The 23524-nt window shown below is 45.6% G+C and overlaps 1 protein-coding gene across 9 annotated transcripts in view; it reads left to right on the forward strand.

Moving 5' to 3' along the window:
* The window catches only part of LOC119955765 (coiled-coil domain-containing protein 9B-like), a 402308-nt gene that overhangs the window by 334347 nt on the left and 44437 nt on the right, over positions 1-23524 (forward strand). For all 9 annotated transcript variants that reach the window (XM_038782328.1, XM_038782341.1, XM_038782317.1 and 6 more), the window contains one exon: positions 11101-11152. In XM_038782328.1, coding sequence (XP_038638256.1) covers positions 11101-11152 — 52 coding nt within the window. The remainder of the gene's footprint in view (positions 1-11100; positions 11153-23524) is intronic.

Here is a 23524-nt window from a genome sequence, read left to right on the forward strand (position 1 = left end):
ATTCTATGAAATGGACATTTAATTAATACATTTTGTCGGCACTCCATTGTACAAATAGCTCTTATTTTGAAATTTAAATTTTAACGTACAGCTCAGTTCCTCTAACTCCTTAACAACATGATGCACATTGGGTATTGCATGCACATCCTGTACTTTCAGAAAGTAAGATTTAATTTCCTCTTTTCTATTGATCCCAACAGCCTGACTGTCACATTTAATGTAAATCTACCTTTATTTGTCACGTGTACTTAAGTTTACTTTGAGCCTTTCATTTTCAACTCCATGCGGTATTGGAACTTTCACCGGCACACTGTGTCGCGGCGAGCTGCTTTCCCGGTGAGCATGGCCGTTGGATTGCGCCCTCGGTTTAAGATTTTTTCAAGTTTAACTTTCCTGATCCCATCTCAGCTGTCGGAGGAATTAAAGCTGCCTCCATGGAAATCAAGGATTTAAAATATTAAATGGAGTTGTCACTGATCACACACAGCAAAACATTTTCACTGTCTGAGGAATATCGGCCACAACCAGATACAATGCAGAATTCATTTTCTCCCTATAAAGACAGAATATCTTTCTATTGTTTGTGGGTAATGTGTCCCCTGGTTTGCAAAGTTAGCCATATTTATACAACTAGAACATAGAACGATACAGCGCAGTACAGGCCCTTCGGCCCTCGATGTTGCACCGACATGGAAAAAAACTAAAGGTCATCTAACCTACACTATGCCCTTATCATCCATATGCTTATCCAATAAACTTTTAAATGCCCTCAATGTTGGCGAGTTCACTATTGTTGCAGGTAGGGCATTCCACGGCCTCACCACTCTTTGCGTAAAAAACCCACCTCTGACCTCTGTCCTATATCTATTACCCCTCAATTTAAGGCTACGTCCCCTCGTGCTAGCCACCTCCATCAGCGGGAGAAGGTTCTCGCTGTCCACCCTATCTAACACTCTGATCATTTTGTATGCCTCTATTAAGTCACCTCTTAACCTTCTTCTCTCTAACGAAAACAACCTCAAGTCCATCAGCCTTTCCTCATAAGATTTTACCTCCATACCAGGCAACATCCTGGTAAATCTCCTCTGCACCCGTTCCAAAGCTTCCACGTCCTTCCTATAATGAGGCGACCAGAACTGTACACAATGATCCAAATGCGGCCGTACTAGAGTTTTGTACAACTGCAACATGACCTCATGGCTCTGGAACTCAATCCCTCTACCAATAAAGGCCAACACACCATAGGCCTTCTTCACAACCCTATCAACCTGGGTGGCAACTTTCAGGGATCTATGTACATGGACACCGAGATCCCTCTGCTCATCCACACTACCAAGAATTTTACCATTAGCCAAATATTTCGCATTCCTGTTATTCTTTCCAAAGTGAATCACCTCACACTTCTCCACATTAAACTCCATTTGCCACCTCTCAGCCCAGCTCTGCAGCTTATCTATGTCCCTCTGTAACCTGCAACATCCTTCCGCACTGTCTACAACTCCACCGACTTTAGTGTAGTCTGCAAATTTACTCACCCATCCTTCTGCGCTCTCCTCTAGGTCATTTATAAAAATGACAAACAGCAACGACCCCATCCAAACTATTTGATCTAAAGTGTTTCCACTCAATGTTTGGGAAGTTGAAGTCGCCCATGACTACTACCCTGTGACTTCTGCACCTTTCCAAAATCTGTTTCCCAATCTGTTCCTCCACATCTCTGCTGCTATTGGGGGGCCTATAGAAAACTCCCAACAAGGTGACTGCTCCTTTCCTATTTCTAACTTCAACCCATATTACCTCAGTAGGCAGATCCCCCTCGAACTTCCTTTCTGCAGCTGTTATACTATCTCTAATTAACAATGCCACCCCCCCCCCACCTCTTTTACCATCCTCCCTAATCTTGTTGAAACATCTATAACCAGAGACCTCCAACAACCATTTCTGCCCCTCTTCTATCCAAGTTTCCGTGATGGCCACCACATCGTAGTCCCAAGTACGGATCCATGCCTTAAGTTCACCCACCTTATTCCTGATGCTTCTTGCATTAAAGTATACACACTTCAACCCATCGCCTTGCCTGCAAGTACTCTCCTTTGTCATTGTTACCTTCCCCACTGCATCACTATGTGCTTTGGCGTCCTGACTATCGTCTACCTTAGTTGCTGGACTACAGATCCGGTTCCCATTCCCCTGCCAAATTAGTTTAAACCCTCCCGAAGAGTACTAGCAAACCTCCCCCCCAGGATATTGGTGCCCCTCTGGTTCAGATGCAACCCGTCCTGCTTGTACAGGTCCCACCTTCCCCAGAATGCGCTCCAATTATCCAAATACCTGAAGCCCTCCCTCCTACACCATTCCTGCAGCCACGTGTTCAACTGCACTCTCTCCCTATTCCTAGCCTCGCTATCACGTGGCACCGGCAACAAACCAGAGATGACAACTCTGTCTGTCCTGGCCTTTAACTTCCAGCCTAACTCCCTAAACTTGTTTATTACCTCCACACCCTTTTTCCTACCTACATCGTTGGTACCACTGTGCACCACGACTTCTGGCTGCTCACCCTCCCCCTTCAGGGTCCTGAAGACACGATCAGAGACATCCCTGGCCCTGGCACCCGGGAGGCAACATACCTTTCGGGAGTCTCGCTCGCGACCACAGAATCTCCTATCTATTCCCCTAACCATTGAATCTCCTATTACTATTGCTTTTCTATGCTCCCCCCTTCCCTTCTGATCCCCAGAGCCAGACTCAGTGCCAGAGACCTGGCCGCTGGGGCCTTCCCCTGGTAGCTCATCCCCCCCAACAGCATCCAAAATGGTATACTTGTTTTGAAGGGGAACGGCCACGAGGGATCCCTGCACTGTCTGCCTGTTAGTTTTCTTTCCCCTGACTGTAACCCAGCTACTCTTGTCCAGTACCTTTGGTGTGGCTACCTCCCTGTAACTCTTCTCTATGACCCCCTCTGCCTCCCGGATGATCCGAAGTTCATCCAGCTCCAGCCCCAGTACGTTAACACGGTCTCTGAGGAGCTGGAGTTGGGTGCACTTCCCGCAGGTATAGTCAGCGGGGACACCAGTGGTATACCTCACCACCCACATCCTACAGGAGGAGCATGCAACTGCCCTAGCCTCCATCCCCTCTTACTTTACAGAATTAGCTGCCCCTTGGACCAACTGGACCTCCGCCCTCCGACTCTACTTCCAGTCAGCTGTACTCTAAACTCCTGGCTCTCTTCACGCTCTTTGATAAATATAGGAAATGAAATGTAAGGAGCACCTTACTCCCTCCTCACCTAACTCCCTCAGTCACCAAACTCTCACTGTAGCACTCAAATGCCACAAGCTCAGCACTCCCTCAGTCACCAAACTCTCACTGTAGCACTCAAATGCCACAAGCTCAGCACTCCCTCAGTCACCAAACTCTCACTGTAGCACTCAAATGCCACAAGCTCAGCACTCCAGTGCAAACATGTACATGGACACCGAGATCCCTCTGCTCATCCACACTACCAAGAATTTTACCATTAGCCAAATATTCCGCATTCCTGTTATTCTTTCCAAAGTGAATCACCTCACACTTCTCAACATTAAACTCCATTTGCCACCTCTCAGCCCAGCTCTGCAGCTTATCTATGTCCCTCTGTAACCTGCAACATCCTTCCGCACTGTCTACAACTCCACCGACTTTAGTGTAGTCTGCAAATTTACTCACCCATCCTTCTGCGCCTTCCTCTAGGTCATTTATAAAAATGACAAACAGCAACGGCCCCAGAACAGATCCTTGTGGTACGCCACTTGTAACTGAACTCCGTTCTGAACATTTCCCATCAACTACCACTCTCTGTCTTCTTTCAACTAGCCAATTTCTGATCCACATCTCTAAATCACCCTCAATCCCCAGCCTCCGTATTTTCTGCAATAGCCGACCGTGGGGAACCTTATCAAACGCTTTACTGAAATCCATATACACATCAACTGCTCTACCCTCGCCCACATATTCAGTCACCTTCTCAAAGAACTCGATAAGGTTTGTGAGGCATGACCTACCCTTCACAAAACCATGCTGACTATCCCTAATCATATTATTCCTATCTAGATGATTATAAATCGTATCTTTTATAATCCTCTCCAAGACTTTACCCACCACAGACGTTAGGCTCACCGGCCTATAGTTACCGGGGTTATCTCTACTCCCCTTCTTGAACAAAGGGACCACATTTGCTATCCTCCAGTCCTCTGGCACTAATCCTGTAGCCAATGATGACCTAAAAATCAAAGCCAAAGGCTCAGCAATCTCTTCCCTGGCTTCCCAGAGAATCCTAGGATAAATCCCATCAGGCCCCGGGGACTTATCTATTTTCACCTTGTCCAGAATTGCCAACACTTCTTCCCTGTGCACCTCAATGCCATCTATTCTAATCCCAGGTTAAAGTCCAACAGGTTTGTTTCAAACACGAGCTTTCGGAGCACGGCTCCTTCTTCATTTTTCCTCTCCACTTTGAGCCGGCAGTTTGCGGTGTCAATGGTAGCCATGATGTGGAGATGCCGGCGTTGGACTGGGGTGAGCACAGTAAGAAGTCTTACAACACCAGGTTAAAGTCCAACAGGTTTGTTTCAAACACGAGCTTTCGGAGCACGGCTCCTTCTTCATGTTGAAGAAGGAGCCGTGCTCCGAAAGCTCGTGTTTGAAACAAACCTGTTGGACTTTAACCTGGTGTTGTAAGACTTCTTACTGTGCTCACCCCAGTCCAACGCCGGCATCTCCACATCATATCTATTCTAATAGCCTGGGTCTCAGCATTCTCCTCCACAATATTATCTTTTTCCTGAGTGAATACTGACGAAAAGTATTCATTTAGTATCTCGCTTATCTCCTCAGCCTCCACACACAACTTCCCACCACTGTCCTTGACTGGCCCTACTCCTACCCTAGTCATTCTTTTATTACTGACATACCTATAGAAAGCTTTTGGGTTTTCCTTGATCCTACCTGCCAAAGACTTCTCATGTCCCCTCCTTGCTCGTCTTAGCTCTCTCTTTAGATCCTTCCTCGCTTCCTTGTAACTATCAAGCGCCCCAACTGAAACTTCACGCCTCATCTTCACATAGGCCTCCTTCTTCCTCTTAACAAGAGATTCCACTTCTTTGGTAAACCACGGTTCCCTCGCTCGACCCCTTCCTCCCTGCCTGACTGGTACGTACTTATCAAGAACATGCAATAGCTGTTCCTTGAATAAGCTCCACATATCCAGTGTGCCCAACCCTTGCAGCCTACTTCTCCAACCTACACATCCTAAGTCATGTCTAATGGCATCATAATTGCCCTTCCCCCAGCTATAACTCTTGCCCTGCTGGGTATACTTATCCCTTTCCATCACTAACGTAAAGGTCACCGAATTGTGGTCACTGTTTCCAAAGTGCTCACCTACCTCCAGATCTAACACCTGGCCTGGTTCATTACCCAAAACCAAATCCAATGTGGCCTCGCCTCTTGTTGGCCTGTCAACATATTGTGTCAGGAAACCCTCCTGCACACATTGTACAAAGAACGACCCATCTAATGTACTTGAACTATATCTTTTCCAGTCAATATTTGGAAAGTTAAAGTCTCCCATAACAACTACCCTGTTACTTTCGCTCTTTTCCAGAATCATCTTCGCCATCCTTTCCTCTACATCCCTAGAACTATTAGGTGGCCTATAGAAAACTCCCAACAGGGTGACCTCTCCTTTCCTGTTTCTAACCTCAGGAAACCTGGGGAAATTTGCATACGTGCAGTGCGGTCAGCCTAAGTTGAAGGTGAATCTGCGAAGGGGACCCGAGGAGTTTGAGTGAAGGCAATCATCCAGCAGAGGGCAGCAGAGCAGAGCTACTGATCAGCTGTTCTGGGGAAATTTGCATACGTGCAGTGCGGTCAGCCTAAGTTGAAGGTGAATCTGCGAAGGGGACCCGAGGAGTTTGAGTGAAGGCAATCATCCAGCAGAGGGCAGCAGAGCAGAGCTACTGATCAGCTGTTCTGGGGAAATTTGCATACGTGCAGTGCGGTCAGCCTAAGTTGAAGGTGAATCTGCGAAGGGGACCCGAGGAGTTTGAGTGAAGGCAATCATCCAGCAGAGGGCAGCAGAGCAGAGCTACTGATCAGCTGTTCTGGGGAAATTTGCATACGTGCAGTGCGGTCAGCCTAAGTTGAAGGTGGTTTGTGGAGAGGCTGTTGACAAGTGACAGTTAAACCCGAAACACTTCGTGAGTGTTTCCCACCCTACCTCCTCCTCTAACCAACCCCCCCACCACACGGTGGTTGGGAAGCGGGAGCAGGGGCCTGTCGTGAAGGTGAGTGAGTGCCTTTAAATTTGCTTACCTTTGAGCGGGAGCAGGGTTTGAGGTAATATCAGGTAAGCTCTTCCTTTCTTTTTCTTTTTCTTGTTATTTTTTAAATCTAGAGGTGATGTCAGGGAAGGCAGTACAATGCTCCTCCTGCAGAATGTTTGAGGTGAGGGACGCCGTCAGTGTCCCTGCTGATTTCATCTGTGGGAAGTGCACCCAACTCCAGCTCCTCAAAAACCGTGTTAGGGACCTGGAGCTTGAGCTGGATGAACTTCGGATCATTCGGGAGGCAGAGGGGGTCATAGATAGGAGCTTCAGGGAAATAGTTACACCAAAGACTGGAGATAGATGGGTAACTGTAAGAGGGACTGGGAAGAAGCAGTCAGTGCAGGGACCCCCTGCGGTCGTTCCCCTGAGTAACAAGTATACCGTTTTGGATACTTGTGGGGGGGACGACTTACCAGGGGTAAGCCATGGGGTACGGGCCTCTGGCACGGAGTCTGTCCCTGTTGCTCAGAAGGGAAGGGGGGAAAGGAGTAGAACATTAGTAATTGGGGACTCAATAGTCAGGGGCACAGATAGGAGATTTTGTGGGAGCGAGAGAGACTCACGTTTGGTATGTTGCCTCCCAGGTGCAAGGGTACGTGATGTCTCGGATCGTGTTTTCCGGGTCCTTAAGGGGGAGGGGGAGCAGCCCCAAGTCGTAGTCCACATTGGCACTAACGACATAGGTAGGAAAGGAGACAAGGATGTCAGGCAGGCCTTTAGGGAGCTAGGATGGAAGCTCAGAGCGAGAACAAACAGAGTTGTTATCTCTGGGTTGTTGCCCGTGCCACGTGACAGTGAGATGAGGAATAGGGAGAGAGAGCAATTAAACACGTGGCTACAGGGATGGTGCAGGCGGGAGGGATTCAGATTTCTGGATAACTGGGGCTCTTTCTGGGGAAGGTGGGACCTCTATAGACAGGATGGTCTACATCTGAACCTGAGGGGCACCAATATCCTGGGGGGGAGATTTGTTAGTGCTCTTTGGGGGGGTTTAAACTAATTCAGCAGGGGCATGGGAACCTGGATTGTAGTTTTAGGGTACGGGAGATTGAGAGTATAGAGGTCAGGAGCACAGATTTGACTTCGTAGGAGGGTGCCAGTGTTCAGGTAGGTGGTTTGAAGTGTGTCTACTTCAATGCCAGGAGTATACGAAATAAGGTAGGGGAACTGGCAGCATGGGTTGGTACCTGGGACTTCGATGTTGTGGCCATTTCAGAGACATGGATAGAGCAGGGACAGGAATGGTTGTTGCAGGTTCCGGGGTTTAGGTGTTTTAGTAAGTTCAGAGAAGGGGGCAAAAGAGGGGGAGGTGTGGCGCTGCTAGTCAAGGACAGTATTACGGTGGCGGAAAGGATGCTAGATGGGGACTCTTCTTCTGAGGTAGTATGGGCTGAGGTTAGAAACAGGAAAGGAGAGGTCACCCTGTTGGGAGTTTTCTATAGGCCACCTAATAGTTCTAGGGATGTAGAGGAAAGGATGGCGAAGATGATTCTGGAAAAGAGCGAAAGTAACAGGGTAGTTGTTATGGGAGACTTTAACTTTCCAAATATTGACTGGAAAAGATATAGTTCGAGTACATTAGATGGGTCATTCTTTGTACAATGTGTGCAGGAGGGTTTCCTGACACAATATGTTGACAGGCCAACAAGAGGCGAGGCCACATTGGATTTGGTTTTGGGTAATGAACCAGGCCAGGTGTTAGATCTGGAGGTAGGTGAGCACTTTGGAAACAGTGACCACAATTCGGTGACCTTTACGTTAGTGATGGAAAGGGATAAGTATACCCCGCAGGGCAAGAGTTATAGCTGGGGGAAGGGCAATTATGATGCCATTAGACATGACTTAGGATGTGTTGGTTGGAGAAGTAGGCTGCAAGGGTTGGGCACACTGGATATGTGGAGCTTGTTCAAGGAACAGCTATTGCATGTTCTTGATAAGTACGTACCAGTCAGGCAGGGAGGAAGGGGTCGAGCGAGGGAACCGTGGTTTACCAAAGAAGTGGAATCTCTTGTTAAGAGGAAGAAGGAGGCCTATGTGAAGATGAGGCGTGAAGTTTCAGTTGGGGCGCTTGATATTTACAAGGAAGCGAGGAAGGATCTAAAGAGAGAGCTGAGACGAGCAAGGAGGGGACATGAGAAGTCTTTGGCAGGTAGGATCAAGGAAAACCCAAAAGCTTTCTATAGGTATGTCAGGAATAAAAGAATGACTAGGGTAAGAGTAGGGCCAGTCAAGGACAGTGGTGGGAAGTTGTGTGTGGAGGCTGAGGAGATAAGCGAGATACTAAATGAATACTTTTCGTCAGTATTCACTCAAGAAAAAGATAATATTGTGGAGGAGAATGCTGAGACCCAGGCTATTAGAATAGATGGCATTGAGGTGCGTAGGGAAGAAGTGTTGGCAATTCTGGACAAGGTGAAAATAGATAAGTCCCCGGGGCCGGATGGGATTTATCCTAGGATTCTCTGGGAAGCCAGGGAAGAGATTGCTGAGCCTTTGGCTTTGATTTTTAGGTCATCATTGGCTACAGGAATAGTGCCAGAGGACTGGAGGATAGCAAATGTGGTCCCTTTGTTCAAGAAGGGGAGTAGAGATAACCCCGGTAACTATAGGCCGGTGAGCCTAACGTCTGTGGTGGGTAAAGTCTTGGAGAGGATTATAAAAGATACGATTTATAATCATCTAGATAGGAATAATATGATTAGGGACAGTCAGCGTGGTTTTGTGAAGGGTAGGTCATGCCTCACAAACCTTATCGAGTTCTTTGAGAAGGTGACTGAACAGGTAGACGAGGGTAGAGCAGTTGATGTGGTGTATATGGATTTCAGTAAAGCGTTTGATAAGGTTCCCCACGGTCGTCTATTGCAGAAAATACGGAGGCTGGGGATTGAGGGTGATTTAGAGATGTGGATCAGAAATTGGCTAGTTGAAAGAAGACAGAGAGTGGTAGTTGATGGGAAATGTTCAGAATGGAGTTCAGTTACGAGTGGCGTACCACAAGGATCTGTTCTGGGGCCGTTGCTGTTTGTCATTTTTATAAATGACCTAGAGGAGGGCGCAGAAGGATGGGTGAGTAAATTTGCAGACGACACTAAAGTCGGTGGAGTTGTAGACAGTGCGGAAGGATGTTGCAGGTTACAGAGGGACATAGATAAGCTGCAGAGCTGGGCTGAGAGGTGGCAAATGGAGTTTAATGTGGAGAAGTGTGAGGTGATTCACTTTGGAAAGAATAACAGAAATGCGGAATATTTGGCTAATGGTAAAATTCTTGGTAGTGTGGATGAGCAGAGGGATCTCGGTGTCCATGTACATAGATCCCTGAAAGTTGCCACCCAGGTTGATAGGGTTGTGAAGAAGGCCTATGGTGTGTTGGCCTTTATTGGTAGAGGGATTGAGTTCCGGAGCCATGAGGTCATGTTGCAGTTGTACAAAACTCTAGTACGGCCGCATTTGGAGTATTGCGTACAGTTCTGGTCGCCTCATTATAGGAAGGACGTGGAAGCTTTGGAACGGGTGCAGAGGAGATTTACCAGGATGTTGCCTGGTATGGAGGGAAAATCTTATGAGGAAAGGCTGATGGACTTGAGGTTGTTTTCGTTAGAGAGAAGAAGGTTAAGAGGTGACTTAATAGAGGCATACAAAATGATCAGAGGGTTAGATAGGGTGGACAGCGAGAGCCTTCTCCCGCGGATGGAGGTGGCTAGCACGAGGGGACATAGCCTTAAATTGAGGGGTAATAGATATAGGACAGAGGTCAGAGGTGGGTTTTTTACGCAAAGAGTGGTGAGGCCGTGGAATGCCCTACCTGCAACAGTAGTGAACATGCCAACATTGAGGGCATTTAAAAATTTATTGGATAAGCATATGGATGATAAGGGCATAGTGTAGGTTAGATGGCCTTTAGATTTTTTCCATGTCGGTGCAACATCGAGGGCCGAAGGGCCTGTACTGCGCTGTATCGTTCTATGTAATGACTAGGGTAAGAGTAGGGCCAGTCAAGGACAGTGGTGGGAAGTTGTGTGTGGAGGCTGAGGAGATAAGCGAGATACTAAATGAATACTTTTCGTCAGTATTCACTCAGGAAAAAGATAATATTGTGGAGGAGAATGCTGAGACCCAGGCTATTAGAATAGATGGAATTGAAAACTGTGTTTTCTTTTTCTCCTGTAGCAGAAATCAGTTTTTAAACATGCTTTATTTGGGGAAAGAAAACAGGCTTATTTCTAAATTAATCAGTCGGAAAGCATTCAAGGGTGAAAGGAGTGTAAAGAGAACTTACAAAGTAAGACAATTTGTACCTTCTAGAAAGCAAAGGTTTGAAGATATGAGAATGGAAAAGAGCATTTGATCAGTGGGATTAAAAGTGAGACTTTAGGTACCAGTTCAGATATTCCAGATCGACTTGTTCAATTACACCAGACCTCAATAACAACGAGGATTTAAAACCGAGTCATTTGCAGCAAGTTTATATCTTTCCATAATTGTTCCTCTTTTGTTAATCCTGAATAAGTCCTTTCTGTTGAAAATCTTTGATTATACAGTATGATTCAGGATGTTTGTGGAAATGATTAATTTCACCAAAAATCTTTGTTGGGAAATTGAAGCTACTGTACATGAGCAAAAAGCAGTCAAAGAGAGTAAAAAGCAAACCTAGATTTACAATCAATAATAAAGTTTATAGAAAAGGTTTATTGTGCAAATAATTAAAGTGAAGTCACTTATTTTTGCACAGCAGATTGGATATAAAAGAGAAGATTGAAATACAAAGAGAGACTGGAGAACAAGTATGTATGAGATTGTGCTAATCTAAGGCAACTTAAACACATTGCCTTCTGTTTATTTTCAATTTTGTTCTCAATTTCTAATAAAATATGAAGGGTGAGACAGAAAATGTATTCCGAGAATAGAAACATGAGCTCACTCACAATCTCCCAGCTACCAAGAACCAGTAATTAAAATGTTGCTAGTACTGACTATCAAGCTAAGAGATGGAACTAGCAGTGGGAGTTGGGATAAACTGTACATGCTGGGTAAAATATATATATAAAATGTGTGTGAATAATAATAATTGCTTATTGTCACAAGTAGACTTCAATGAAGTTACTGTGAAAAGCCCCTAGTCGCCACATTCCGGCGCCTGGTCGGGGAGGCCTGGATAGGGTCTTTCAAAGGGTCGGTGCAGATTCGATGGGGTGAATGGCCTCCTGCACTATAAGGGATTCTATGATCCCAGCTGGAATACTAAAGACTTATGCTCCAGAACTAGCTGTGCCTTAACCAAGTTGTCCCAGTACAGTTACAGGAAAAGCATCTACCTAACAATGTGGAAATTTGTAAAAGTATATCTTGTCCATAAAAAGAGGAACAAATCCAGTCTGGCCATTTATTGCATCATCTGTCTGTTTTCAATCATCAAAGTAATGGAAGGTGTCACCAACAGTGCTACCAAGCAGCATTTACTCAGCAACAACATGCTCACATGCTCACTTTAGGTTTTGCCAAGGCCACTCAATTTCTGACCTCATTACAATCTTGGTCCAACCATAGACAACATAGGAATTAGGAGCAGAAGTAGGCAATTCAGCCCTGTGAGTCTGCTCCACCATTCAATCAGATCACAGCTGATCTCTTCCTGGTCTCAAATCCACCACCCCACCTGTTGTCCCTATCCCTTCAACCCGTTTTTTTACAAAAATTTATCTATCTCTTTCTTGAAACCATTTAATGACTCAAATTCCACCGCACTATGGGACAGCAAGTTCCACAAATTCACCACCCTCTGTGAGAAGTAGTTCTTCCTCATTTCAGTTCTAAATCTACCACTTTTCAACCTATATCTGTGACACTTTGTTCTCGATTTCCCCACAAGGGGGAACATTTGGTCTATGTTTACTTTATCAGTCCCATTTAGGATTTTATACACCTCGATCAGATCCCCCCCCTCAGCCTTCTAAACTCCAGCAAGTATAAATCCAAACTGTTTAATCTCTCTTCATATGTCAACCCTTTCATCCCCGGAATCTGGTGAATCTCCTCTGAACTGTCTCCAATGCCACCACAGCCTTTCTCAAATAAGGAGAACAAAACTGGACACACAACTCCAGATGTGGTCTCACCAACACCCTATACATTTGCAATAACAAAGGAGCCCTAGCAAAACTGCAGTCAATAGAAAGAAGAGAGAAGACCCCCAGTGGTTGGAAGCAGACCTAACATAAATTATCTTCCATCGTAAAGTCAAAAGTAGCGATGTTTGATGATAATTGTAAATGGTACTGAACACTTCAATTTCAACATTTAGGCTTGGGCTGGTAAGTGGCAAAGAACATTCATGCCACAGAAATGTCAATCAATGATCATCTCCAATAAGATAGAAGCTAATCATTTCCCCCATGATGTTGAACAGCATTGCCATCACTGAATTCCCCACCATCAATATCATACGCGTTACCACTGACCAGAAACTGAGCTGGACCAACCATATAAATACTATGACGATAACAGCACGTCATAGCTGGGAATTCTGTGCTGTGTAATTCTCCTCCTGACTCCCCAAAGCCTGTCCACTATCCATAAGACACAAGTCAGGAGCGAGATCGAATATTTTATGCTTGCCTGAATGAGTGCGGCATGGCACAGTGGTTAGCACTGCTGCCTCACAGCGCCAGGGACCTGGGTTCGATTCCAGCCTTGGGTGAATGTGTGGAGTTTGCATGTTCTCCCATGTCTGTGTGGGTTTTCTCTGGGTGCTCCGGGTCCCTCTCACAGTCCAAAAATGTGCCGGCTAGGTGGATTGGCCATGATCAATGTTCAAGGTTATGAGGATAGGGTGGGGGAGTGCACCTAAGTAGAGTGCCCTTTTGGAGGGTCGGTACAGACTCGATGGACTCAATGGCCTCCTTCAGCACCGTAGGGATTCTATGGAGCGCAGCTCCAGCAACACTTCCGAAGCTCAACGCCTTCTTGATCGGCATGCTGCCTATTACTTAAACATTCACACTCTCCACCACTAGCACACAATAGTAATAGTGTGTACTGTCTCCAAGATGCACTCGGCAACTTTCCATGACTCCTTTAACTTCTTCCACACCCACAATTTCTACTACCTAGAAGGCCAAAGGCAGCAGAAACTGCACCACAACCTGCAAGTTTCTATCCAAGAGTGTTGCCTTTCTGACTTGAAACTATTTCATCATTCATTCACGTCACTGGGGTAAAAACCCTTACTAACAGCACCGAGGGTGTAACTACACCACATGGACTTCAGTGATTCAAGAAGGCAGCTCACAGCACCTTCACAAATGCAATCAAAGATGTACCATAAATGCTGGCTTTGCCAGCAATGCCCCCATCCCAAGAGCAAATCAAAGGTTAAAAAATTAATCAGAGGGCTGGCAGCCCTGTAGCCCCAGCAGTGTCACTGAGAGAGGTGGGAAGGTGCCTCTATTTTGAGATAACCTGGCATGGGAGTTTTGATAATTACTTTCTCTGCTGGGGCAAGGCAGTCTGACCTAAATCATCAGAAAGAAAACTTCCTTAGTAGTGGCGTTGGGGCCATGATAGTGGCTTTTTCCCCCAGGGACACCCTATCCCTGGGCCATGGAGCCTCTAAACTTAGATGCCATCCACACCACCTCTCCCCAAAACCGCAGGGAGGCCATGTCCGTGCAGCTGCCGGCAGGTCATGAATGTGGGCCTGTAGTTGGCTATATTGATCACCTCCCTCTGGTAGACCAACCTACTAGGCTGCCAGTCAGGCCTGGTAAAATTTTGTCCAGAAGTGCAGCAGGGCAAGGCAACTTTGGGCAACCATATGCTGTCCATTCTTGTATTTCTATGATGTTGCATTTTAAATCTTAAATAAGAGTTGTCTTTTTTCTTGCTATTCATAATGTAGTATAATTTTTGTATGATACAGCTGTGTCGAGAGCAGCATGGTGGCGCAGTGGTTAGCACTGCTGCCTCAAGGCACCAAGTACCCGGTTGGATTCCAGTCCCGGGTCAGTATCCATATGGAGTTTGCCCATTCTCCCCGTGTCCACGTGGGTCTCACCCCCACAACCCAAAGATGTGCAGGGTAGGCGGATTGGCCACGCTAGTTTTCCCCTTAATAAGAAATACAGCTGTTTCACAGTAGTGGAAGGATATTCAGAAGAATGGTCCACAATTGTTGGTTGGAGACTGCTTAACATTTACTGACAAATAATGTGAGTTAATACACCTTATTAAATTAATAATTTTAACATCAGCTGCAAATATCTAATAGGAAGATTGCCTTTAAGATTCTGAATAAATAGAGGTTCTGCATGTTTTCTATACTTTCAGTAAAGCCAGTTGCATTAAAACACTGATGCACTACATAGCAGCAGCAGCAGCAAAATACTTTGCAGCCTTCACCTCAATGTGTATACATTTTTGAGCTTATAGTGTAGTGTCGCAATGCTGTTGCAGGGATATTCCATTTGGTTCTTCAAACTAGCGCTATTTGTAAAGCATTCCACCACACAAGCAGAGGGTAAAATGGTATTTTTCAGCAAATGCATTTAACAAATCTCCACATCATCTTAAAAAAAATTAGTGAAAAATTAATCATAAAGCAGATGCTGGTTACCTGAAACAAAAACATAAATGCTTGAAATACTGAAGAGGTCAAGCAGTATCTGTGGGGAGAACACCATAATTGGAGCAGGAGTAGGCCATTTAACTCTTCGAGCCTGCTCACCTATTCAATAAGATCATTGCTAATCTGATTGTGGGTTTAACCGCAGTTTTCCTGTCTGACCCCCATAACCCTTGATTTCCTTGATTGTCAAAACTCTATCTTCAATGTATTAAACAATCCAACCTCCATTGCTTTCTGGGGAAGAGAATTACACAGACTAATGGCCCCCCCCAGAGAAATAAAATTCTCTTTGTCTCAGCCTTCAATGGAAGACCCCCTAATTTTTAAACTGAATCCCATAGTTCTAGACTCCCCCCACAAGGAGGAAACATTCCCTCAGCATCCACCTGTCAAGCCGACTCAGGATTGTGTATGTTTCAATAAGATCACCTCTCATTCTTCTAAACTCTGAATAGATGTAGGCCCAACCTGCTCCACCTTTCCTCATAAAATAATCTCTTAATCCCGAGAATCAATCAAGTGAATCTTCTCTGAACTACAAATGCAATTATATCCTTTCTTAAGTAAGGAGACCAAAAGTAAGTGGCAAGGGGCAGAAAGCTAAGCGGGGAGTTGGGGGAAACATTTTCACCCAGAGGGTGGTGGGAGTCTGGAAGTCAATGCCTGAAAGGGTGGTTCAGTCAGAAACTCTAGTAACATTTGGGTATTTAGATATTCACTTGCACTGCCATAACCTCCAGGTCTATAGGCTAAGCGCTGGAAAATGCGATTAGTGTAATCATATCTTGTTGTTGACCATTGTGAACTCCTGTGCTGTAAACGTCTATGAGTCTACTCCAGATGTGGTCTACCTAAAGACCAATACAGCTACAGCAACACTTCCCTACTTTTACACTGTGGCTAACACGTAACTGCAGCTCCACAACAGTGTGGGACCCTCTGGAATGGCCACTGAGCTCAAAGGTAATTAGGGATGGGTACATCCCACATTAAAAACACTGAACAAGTCAATGAAACTTGGTACAGAGGGACAACATCCTATGAATGAATAAAAAATTACTTGATTCCCCTTGCAATAAATGCCAATATTCAATTTGTCTTTCTTTTGTTTAATAGACATTTTATTGAGGTATTTTTGGTATTGTAACAACAACAAAATAAACAATGTACATGAAACTATAAACATAGTGCAAAAGCCGTCTCCCTCCCTTACAGGTCCCACCTTTATTAAGCCCCTACTCTAAGCTAAACTACCTCCCCCTCCCCCCCTCTGCTGACGATTAATTTTCTGCAAGAAAGACGACGAATGGTTACCACCCCCAGGCGAACCCTAACATTGACCCTCTCAAGGCGAACTAGATTTACTCCAAACAGAGAAAGCCAGCCATGCCCGATAGCCAGGACTCCGACTTCGGGGGCTTGGAGTCCCTCCAAGCTAATAGTATCCGTCTGCGAGCTACCAGGGAAACAAAGGCCAGAACGTCTGCCTCTTTCTCCTCCTGGATTCCCGGATCCTGCGACACCCTGAAAATCGCCACCTCTGAACTCAGTGCCACCCTTGTTTTTAACATCGTGGACATGACATCTGCAAACCCCTGCCAAAATCCCCTAAGCTTCGGACGTGTTCAGAATATGTGGACACGGTTCGCTGGTCTTCCCGCAAATTTTGCACACCTGTCTTCCACCCCAAAGAATCCGCTCATCTGGGCCACTGTCACGTGAGCCCGATGAACGACCAATTTTCAGAGACTAGATTCAGACAGTATAAAAGTGCTGACTTTGGGCTGCAGTAGAGTGCTTAAGTGGATGTTTTGTGACTGAGGGAGTTTGATGAGGAGGCAGTGAGGTGCTCCTTTAATTTCCTACCTGTCCTCAGTTATATCCAAAGCACGAGAGGAGCCGTGAGTTTACAAAGAGTGAATCTGATTGGTGAGTAAACCCTGGTGATATCTTTCAAACTATATTAAATTGTACGTCATTGTTTTAGCAAGGGTAAGGACTTAGTTGTATTATTTTTTTAAAATATAATAGTCTTCTAAAGTTTTAATTTAAAGGGTTTAGTCATGATAGGAGATCTCAAAGTCGTGGTTTGCTCCTCTTGCTCCATGAAGGAATCCGGGAATATTTCCGGTTCCTGTAACCAGCATGTGTGCAGGAAGTGTGTCCAGTTGCAGCTCCTGGGGGCTTGGGTTTCAGAGCTGGAACGGCAGCTGGGGATACTGTGGAGCATCCGCAAGTCTGAGAACATCGTGGATAGGATGTTTAGAGAGGTGGTCACACCTCAACAGAAGGGACTTGAGGAAAGAAAGGAATATGACCACCAGGCAGTCCAAGAGAAACAGGCAGAGAGTTCATGAGTCTTCTGGGGTATCGCTCGCAAATCAGTATTCCATTTTGGAGGCTAATGATGCTGGTTCCTCCATGGAGTTCAGCCGGAGCCAATTGTCTGGCACCACAAGCAGCCTGTCACTACAGGAGGGGGGAAAGAGAGGAAGAGCAATAGTAATAGGGGATTCTACAGTTAGGGGAACAGATAGGCGCTACTGTGCAACGTGACTCCAGGATGGTGTGTTGCCTCCCTGGTGCCAAGGTCCGGGATGTCACTGAGCGGCTGCAGGGCATCCTAAAGTGGGAGGGTGATAAGGCAGAGGTCATGGTACATGTTGGTACCAATGACATAGGTAGAAAGAGGGATGAGGTCTTGCATCAAGAATTCAGGGAGTTAGGCAGGACCTCTTGAGTTGTATTCTCGGGATTATTCCCAGTGTCACATGCCAGCGAATACTGAAATAGGAGGATCACGCAGATGAATATGTGCCATCAGAGTTGGTGCAAGAGGGAGGGTTTTAGATTCTTGGACCACTGGGACCGTTTCTGGGGAAGATGGGACCTGCACAAGCGGGACGGTCTACATCTGAACCAGAGCGAGACTAACATCCTTGCCAGCGGGTTTGCTGGTGCTGTTGGGAGGAGTTTAAACTAATTTGACAAGGGGAGGGGATGCAGACGTTTAGCAAAATAGGGACACAGCATAATACAAAAAAGCAATCAAGTCAGAGGGAATACAGTAGTTGTAAGTTTCAAGGGAGTAATCAAGGCTGGGTGGACACTATTTTAATACCAGAAGTATTACAGATAAAATAGATGAGTTAAGGGCAAGGATGGACATGTGAAATTGTGATATAATAGCCATCATGGAGATGTTGAGAGAGGGGCAGGATTGACAGCTGAACATCCCAGTATATAGATTCTTCAGGCGAGACAGAGGGGGTAAAAGAGGGGGAGGCATTGCACTATTACTTGTGCAGCAAGGAGTGATGATATCTTGGAGAGAGCTTACAATGAAGCTTGTAGAGTTTAGGAATAAAAAAGGGACAGTCACATTTCTAGGTGTTTATTATAGATTCCCAGATAGCGGGAAATTGAGGAGCAAATATGTGCACAATTCACAGAAAAAATAATAATAGGATTTGTAATAGGGTAATTAAATTAGGTAATTTCAACTTTCCCAACATTAAATGGGATAGTCATAGTGTTAAGGGCTTAGATAGAACATAGAACATTACAGCGCAGTACGGGCCCTTCGGCCCTCGATGTTGCGCCGACCTGTGAAACCACCTGAAGCCTATCTGACCTACACTATTCCATTTTCATCCTTATGTCTATCCAGTGACCACTTAAATGCCCTTAAAGTTGGCGAGTCTACTACTGTTGCAGGCAGGGCGTTCCACACCCCTACTACTCTCTGAGTAAAGGAACTGCCTCTGACATCTGTCCTATATCTACTACCCCTCAATTTAAAGCTATGTCCCCTCGTGTTGGTCATCACCATCCGAGGAAAGAGACTCTCACTGTCCACCCTATCTAACCCTCTGACTATCTTATATGTCTCTATTAAGTCACCTCTCAGCCTTCTCCTCTCTAACAAAAACAACCTCAAGTCCCTGAGCCTTTCCTCGTAAGACCTTCCCTCCATACCAGGCAACATCCTAGTAAATCTCCTCTGAACCCTTTCCAAAGCTTCCACACCCTTCCTATAATGTGGTGACCAGAACTGCACGTAGTACTCCAGGAGCGGCCGCACCAGAGTTATGTACAGCTACAGCATGTCATCTGCAAATTTACTAACCCATCCTTCTACACCCTCTTCCAGGTCATTTATAAAAATGACAAACAGCAGTGGCCCCAAAACAGATCCTTGCGGTGCACCACTTGTAACTGAACTCCAGGATGAACATTTGCCATCAAACACCACCCTCTGTCTTCTTTCAGCTAGCGAATTACTGATCCAAATCACTAAATCACCTTCAATCCCATACTTCCTTATTTTCTGCAATAGCCTACCATGTGGAACCTTATCAAACGCCTTACTGAAATCCATATACACCACATCAACCGCTTTACCCTCATCCACCTGTTTGGTCACCTTCTCAAAAAACTCAATAAGGTTTGTGTGGCATGACCTACTCTTCACAAAACTGTGTTGACTATCGCTAATCAACTTGTTCTTTTCAAGATGATTATAAACCCCATCTCTTATAACCTTTTCCAACATTTTACCCACAACCGAAGTAAGACTCACAGGTCTTTAATTACCAGGGTTGTCTCTACTCCCCTTCTTGAACAAGGGGACAACATTTGCTATCCTCCAGTCTTCCGGCACAATTCCTGTCGACAAAGACGACATAAAGATCAAGGACAAAGGCTCTGCGATCTCCTCCCTGGCTTCCCAGAGAATCCTAGGATAAATCCCATCTGGCCCAGGGGACTTATCTATTTTTACACTTTCCAAAATTGCTAACACCTCCTCCTTATGAACCTCAATTCCATCTCGCCTGGTCGACTGAACCTGAGTATTCTCCTCGACAACATTGTCTTTCTCCAGTGTGAACACTGACGAGAAATATCCATTTAACGCTTCCCCTATCTCCTCTGATTCCACACACAAGATGGAGTGGAGTTCTTAAAATGGACACAGGAGAACTTTTTAGCTCAAAATGTAGAAGGTCCAACAAGGGATGGTGCAATGCTGGACCAAATTCTGGGGAATTAAGCCGGACAATTAGTTGATGTGTTGGTGGGAGAGCATTCAAAAAATTAAAAAAAAATTTTAAAAATAAATTTAGATTACCCAATTATTTTTCCAATTAAGTGTGGCCAATCCACCTACTCTGCACATTTTTGGGTTGTGGGGGCAAAACCCACGCAGACACGGGAAGAATGTGCAAACTCCACACGGACAGTGACCCAGAGCCAGGATCGAACCTGGGACCTCAGCGCCGTGAGGCAGCTGTGCTAACCACTAGGCCACCGTGCTGCCCTGTGGGAGAGTATTTTAGTAATAGAGACCACAACATGGTACAATTTAGTTTGTTATGGACAAAGTAATAGACATGTTCTAAAAAATGTTTCGGATTGGGGGAGAGCAGACTTTAGTGAAACGAGGTAGGATCTGGCCAAGGTAGACTAGAAAAAGTTACTTTTGGGGAAATCTACAGCTGAGCAGTGGGGGGGGGGGGGGGGGGGGGGGTGCGCATTCAAAAAGGAAATGGTGAGGGTCCAGGCTCAGCATGTTCCCTCTAGGGTGATGGGAACAAGTAACAAGCTCAGAGAACCAATGATGACAGAGATATTCAGGATACGATGAGAAGGAAGACAGAAGCGTTTAACCAGTACGAGGGGAACAAATCAGCAGAGGCATTTAGTGGAGTACAGAAAGTGCAGGATGGAGCTTAAGAAAGCAATTAGGAATGCAAAGACGGGATATGAGACAGCTCAGGCTGGTAAAAGTAGGGACAATCCCAAGATAATGTGTAACTATATCAATGGGAAGAGCAGTGAAAAGAGTAGGGTCCATTAGGAACCAAGTGGGAAATCTGTGGACAGAGCCAGAGGACATTGGTAGGGTGTTGGACAAATACTTCATATCAGTCTTCACCCAAGAGAATGATAGGTAGGAGATAGGTAGATATGGAACTCTGGGAGAGATACTGTGAGGTACTTGAGCAAATTGACACAGGGAGTGACAAGGTATTGGAGGTGTTGGCAGGCTTAAAAGTGGAAAAATATTCATGACTGGACGAATTGTGTTCCAGGATGCTGTGTGAGCAAGGGAGAAATTTCATGGGATCTGACCCAAATTTTTTAATTCTTCTCCGGTCCCGGGGGAGGTACCAGAGGACTGGAGAACAGCTAATGTGGTCCCACTTTTTTTAAATCTTTCTTGTCACAAGTAGAACATAGAACATAGAACAGTACAGCACAGAACAGGCCCTTCAGCCCTCAATGTTGTGCCGAGCCATGATCACCCTACTCAAACCCACGTATCCACCCTATACCCGTAACCCAACAACCCCCCCTTAACCTTACTTTTATTAGGACACTACGGGCAATTTAGCATGGCCAATCCACCTAACCCGCACATCTTTGGACTGTGGGAGGAAACCGGAGCACCCGGAGGAAACCCACGCACACAGGGGGAGGACGTGCAGACTCCACACAGACAGTGACCCAGCCGGGAATCGAACCTGGGACCCTGGAGCTGTGAAGCATTTATGCTAACCACCATGCTACCCTGCTGCCCCTTACAAGTAGGCTTACATTAACACTACAATGAAGTTACTGTGAAAAGCCTCTAGTCGCCACATTCCGACGCCTATTCGGGTACACTGAAGGAGAATTTAGAATGTCCAAATTACATAACAGCAAATCTTTTGGGACTTGTGGGAGGAAACCGGAGCACCCAGGGGAAACCCAAGCAGACACAAGGAGAGCGTGCAGACTCCACACAGGCAGTGACTCAAGTTGGGAATCGAACCTGGGACCCTGAAGTTGTAAAGCAACAGTGCTAACCACTGTGCTACCAGTCTTAAGAAAGGTTGCAGAGATAAGAACATAAGAACTAGGAGCAGGAGTAGGCCATCTGGCCCCTCGAGCCTGCTCCGCCATCCAATTAGATCATGGCGGATCTTTTGTGGACTCAGCTCCACTTTCCGGCCCGAACACCATAACCCTTAATCCCTTTATTCTTCAAAAAACTATCTATCTTTACCTTAAAAACATGTAATGAAGGAGCCTCAACTGCTTCACTGGGCAAGGAATTCCATAGATTCACAACCCTTTGGGTGAAGAAGTGCCTCCTAAACTCAGTCCTAAATCTACTTCCCCTTATTTTGAGGCTATGTCCCCTAGTTCTGCTTTCACCCGCCAGTGGAAACAACCTGCCCGCATCTATCCTATCTATTCCCTTCATAATTTTAAATGTTTCTATAAGATCCCCCCTCATCCTTCTAAATTCCAACGAGTACGGTCCCAGTCTACTCAACCTCTCCTCATAATCCAACCCCTTCAGCTCTGGGATTAACCTAGTGAATCTCCTCTGCACACCCTCCAGTGCCAGTACGGCCTTTCTCAAGTAAAGGAGACCAAAACTGAACACAATACTCCAGGTGTGGCCTCACTAACACCATATACAATTGCAACATAACCTCCCTAGTCTTAAACTCCATCCCTCTAGCAATGAAGGACAAAGTTCTGTTTGCCTTCTTAATCACCTGTTGCACCTGTAAACCAACTTTCTGTAACTCATGCACTAGCACACCCAGGTCTCTCTGCACAGCAGCATGCTTTAATATTTTGTCGTTTAAATAATAATCCCGTTTGCTGTTATTCCTACCAAAATGGATAACCTCACATTTGTCAACATTGTATTCCATCTGCCAGACCCTAGCCCATTCACTTAACCTATCCAAATCCCTCTGCAGACTTCCAGTATCCTCTGCACTTTTCGCTTTACCACTCATCTTAGTGTCATCTGCAAACTTGGACACATTGCCCTTGGTCCCCAACTCGAAATCATCTATGTAAATTGTGAACAATTGTGGGCCCAACACGGATCCCTGAAGGACACCACTAGCTACTGATTGCCAACCAGAGAAACACCCATTAATCCCCACTCTTTGCTTTCTATTAATTAACCAATCCTCTATCCATGCTACTACTTTACCCTTAATGCCATGCATCTTTATCCTATACAGCAACCTTTTGTGTGGCACCTTGTCAAAGGCTTTCTGGAAATCCAGATATACCACATCCATTGGCTCCCCGTTATCTACTGCACTGGTAATGTCCTCAAAAAATTCCACTAAATTAGTTAGGCACGACCTGCCCTTTATGAACCCATGCTGCGCCTGCCCAATGGGACAATTTCTATCCAGATGCCTCGCTATTTCTTCCTTGATGATAGATTCCAGCATCTTCCCTACTACCTACAAACCAGGGAACTACAGATTAGTGAGTCTGAAGTATGTGGTAGGAAAACTATTGGAGAAAATTCTGAAGGAGAGAATCTATCTCACCAGGTTGACACCTCATTTTTAGGTATGCCTGGTGTTGCTTCTGAATTCTCCATTGAACCAGAATTGATGCCCTGGCTTTGTGGTAATGGTAGAGTGGGGGATATGCCGGGCTATGAGGTTGCAGATTGTGGTTGTGTACAGTTCTGCCGCTGCTGATGGCACACAGCACCTCAAGG

Source organism: Scyliorhinus canicula, chromosome 2 (assembly GCF_902713615.1).
Source record: "Scyliorhinus canicula chromosome 2, sScyCan1.1, whole genome shotgun sequence".
NCBI classification, from domain to species: Eukaryota; Metazoa; Chordata; class Chondrichthyes; order Carcharhiniformes; family Scyliorhinidae; genus Scyliorhinus; species Scyliorhinus canicula.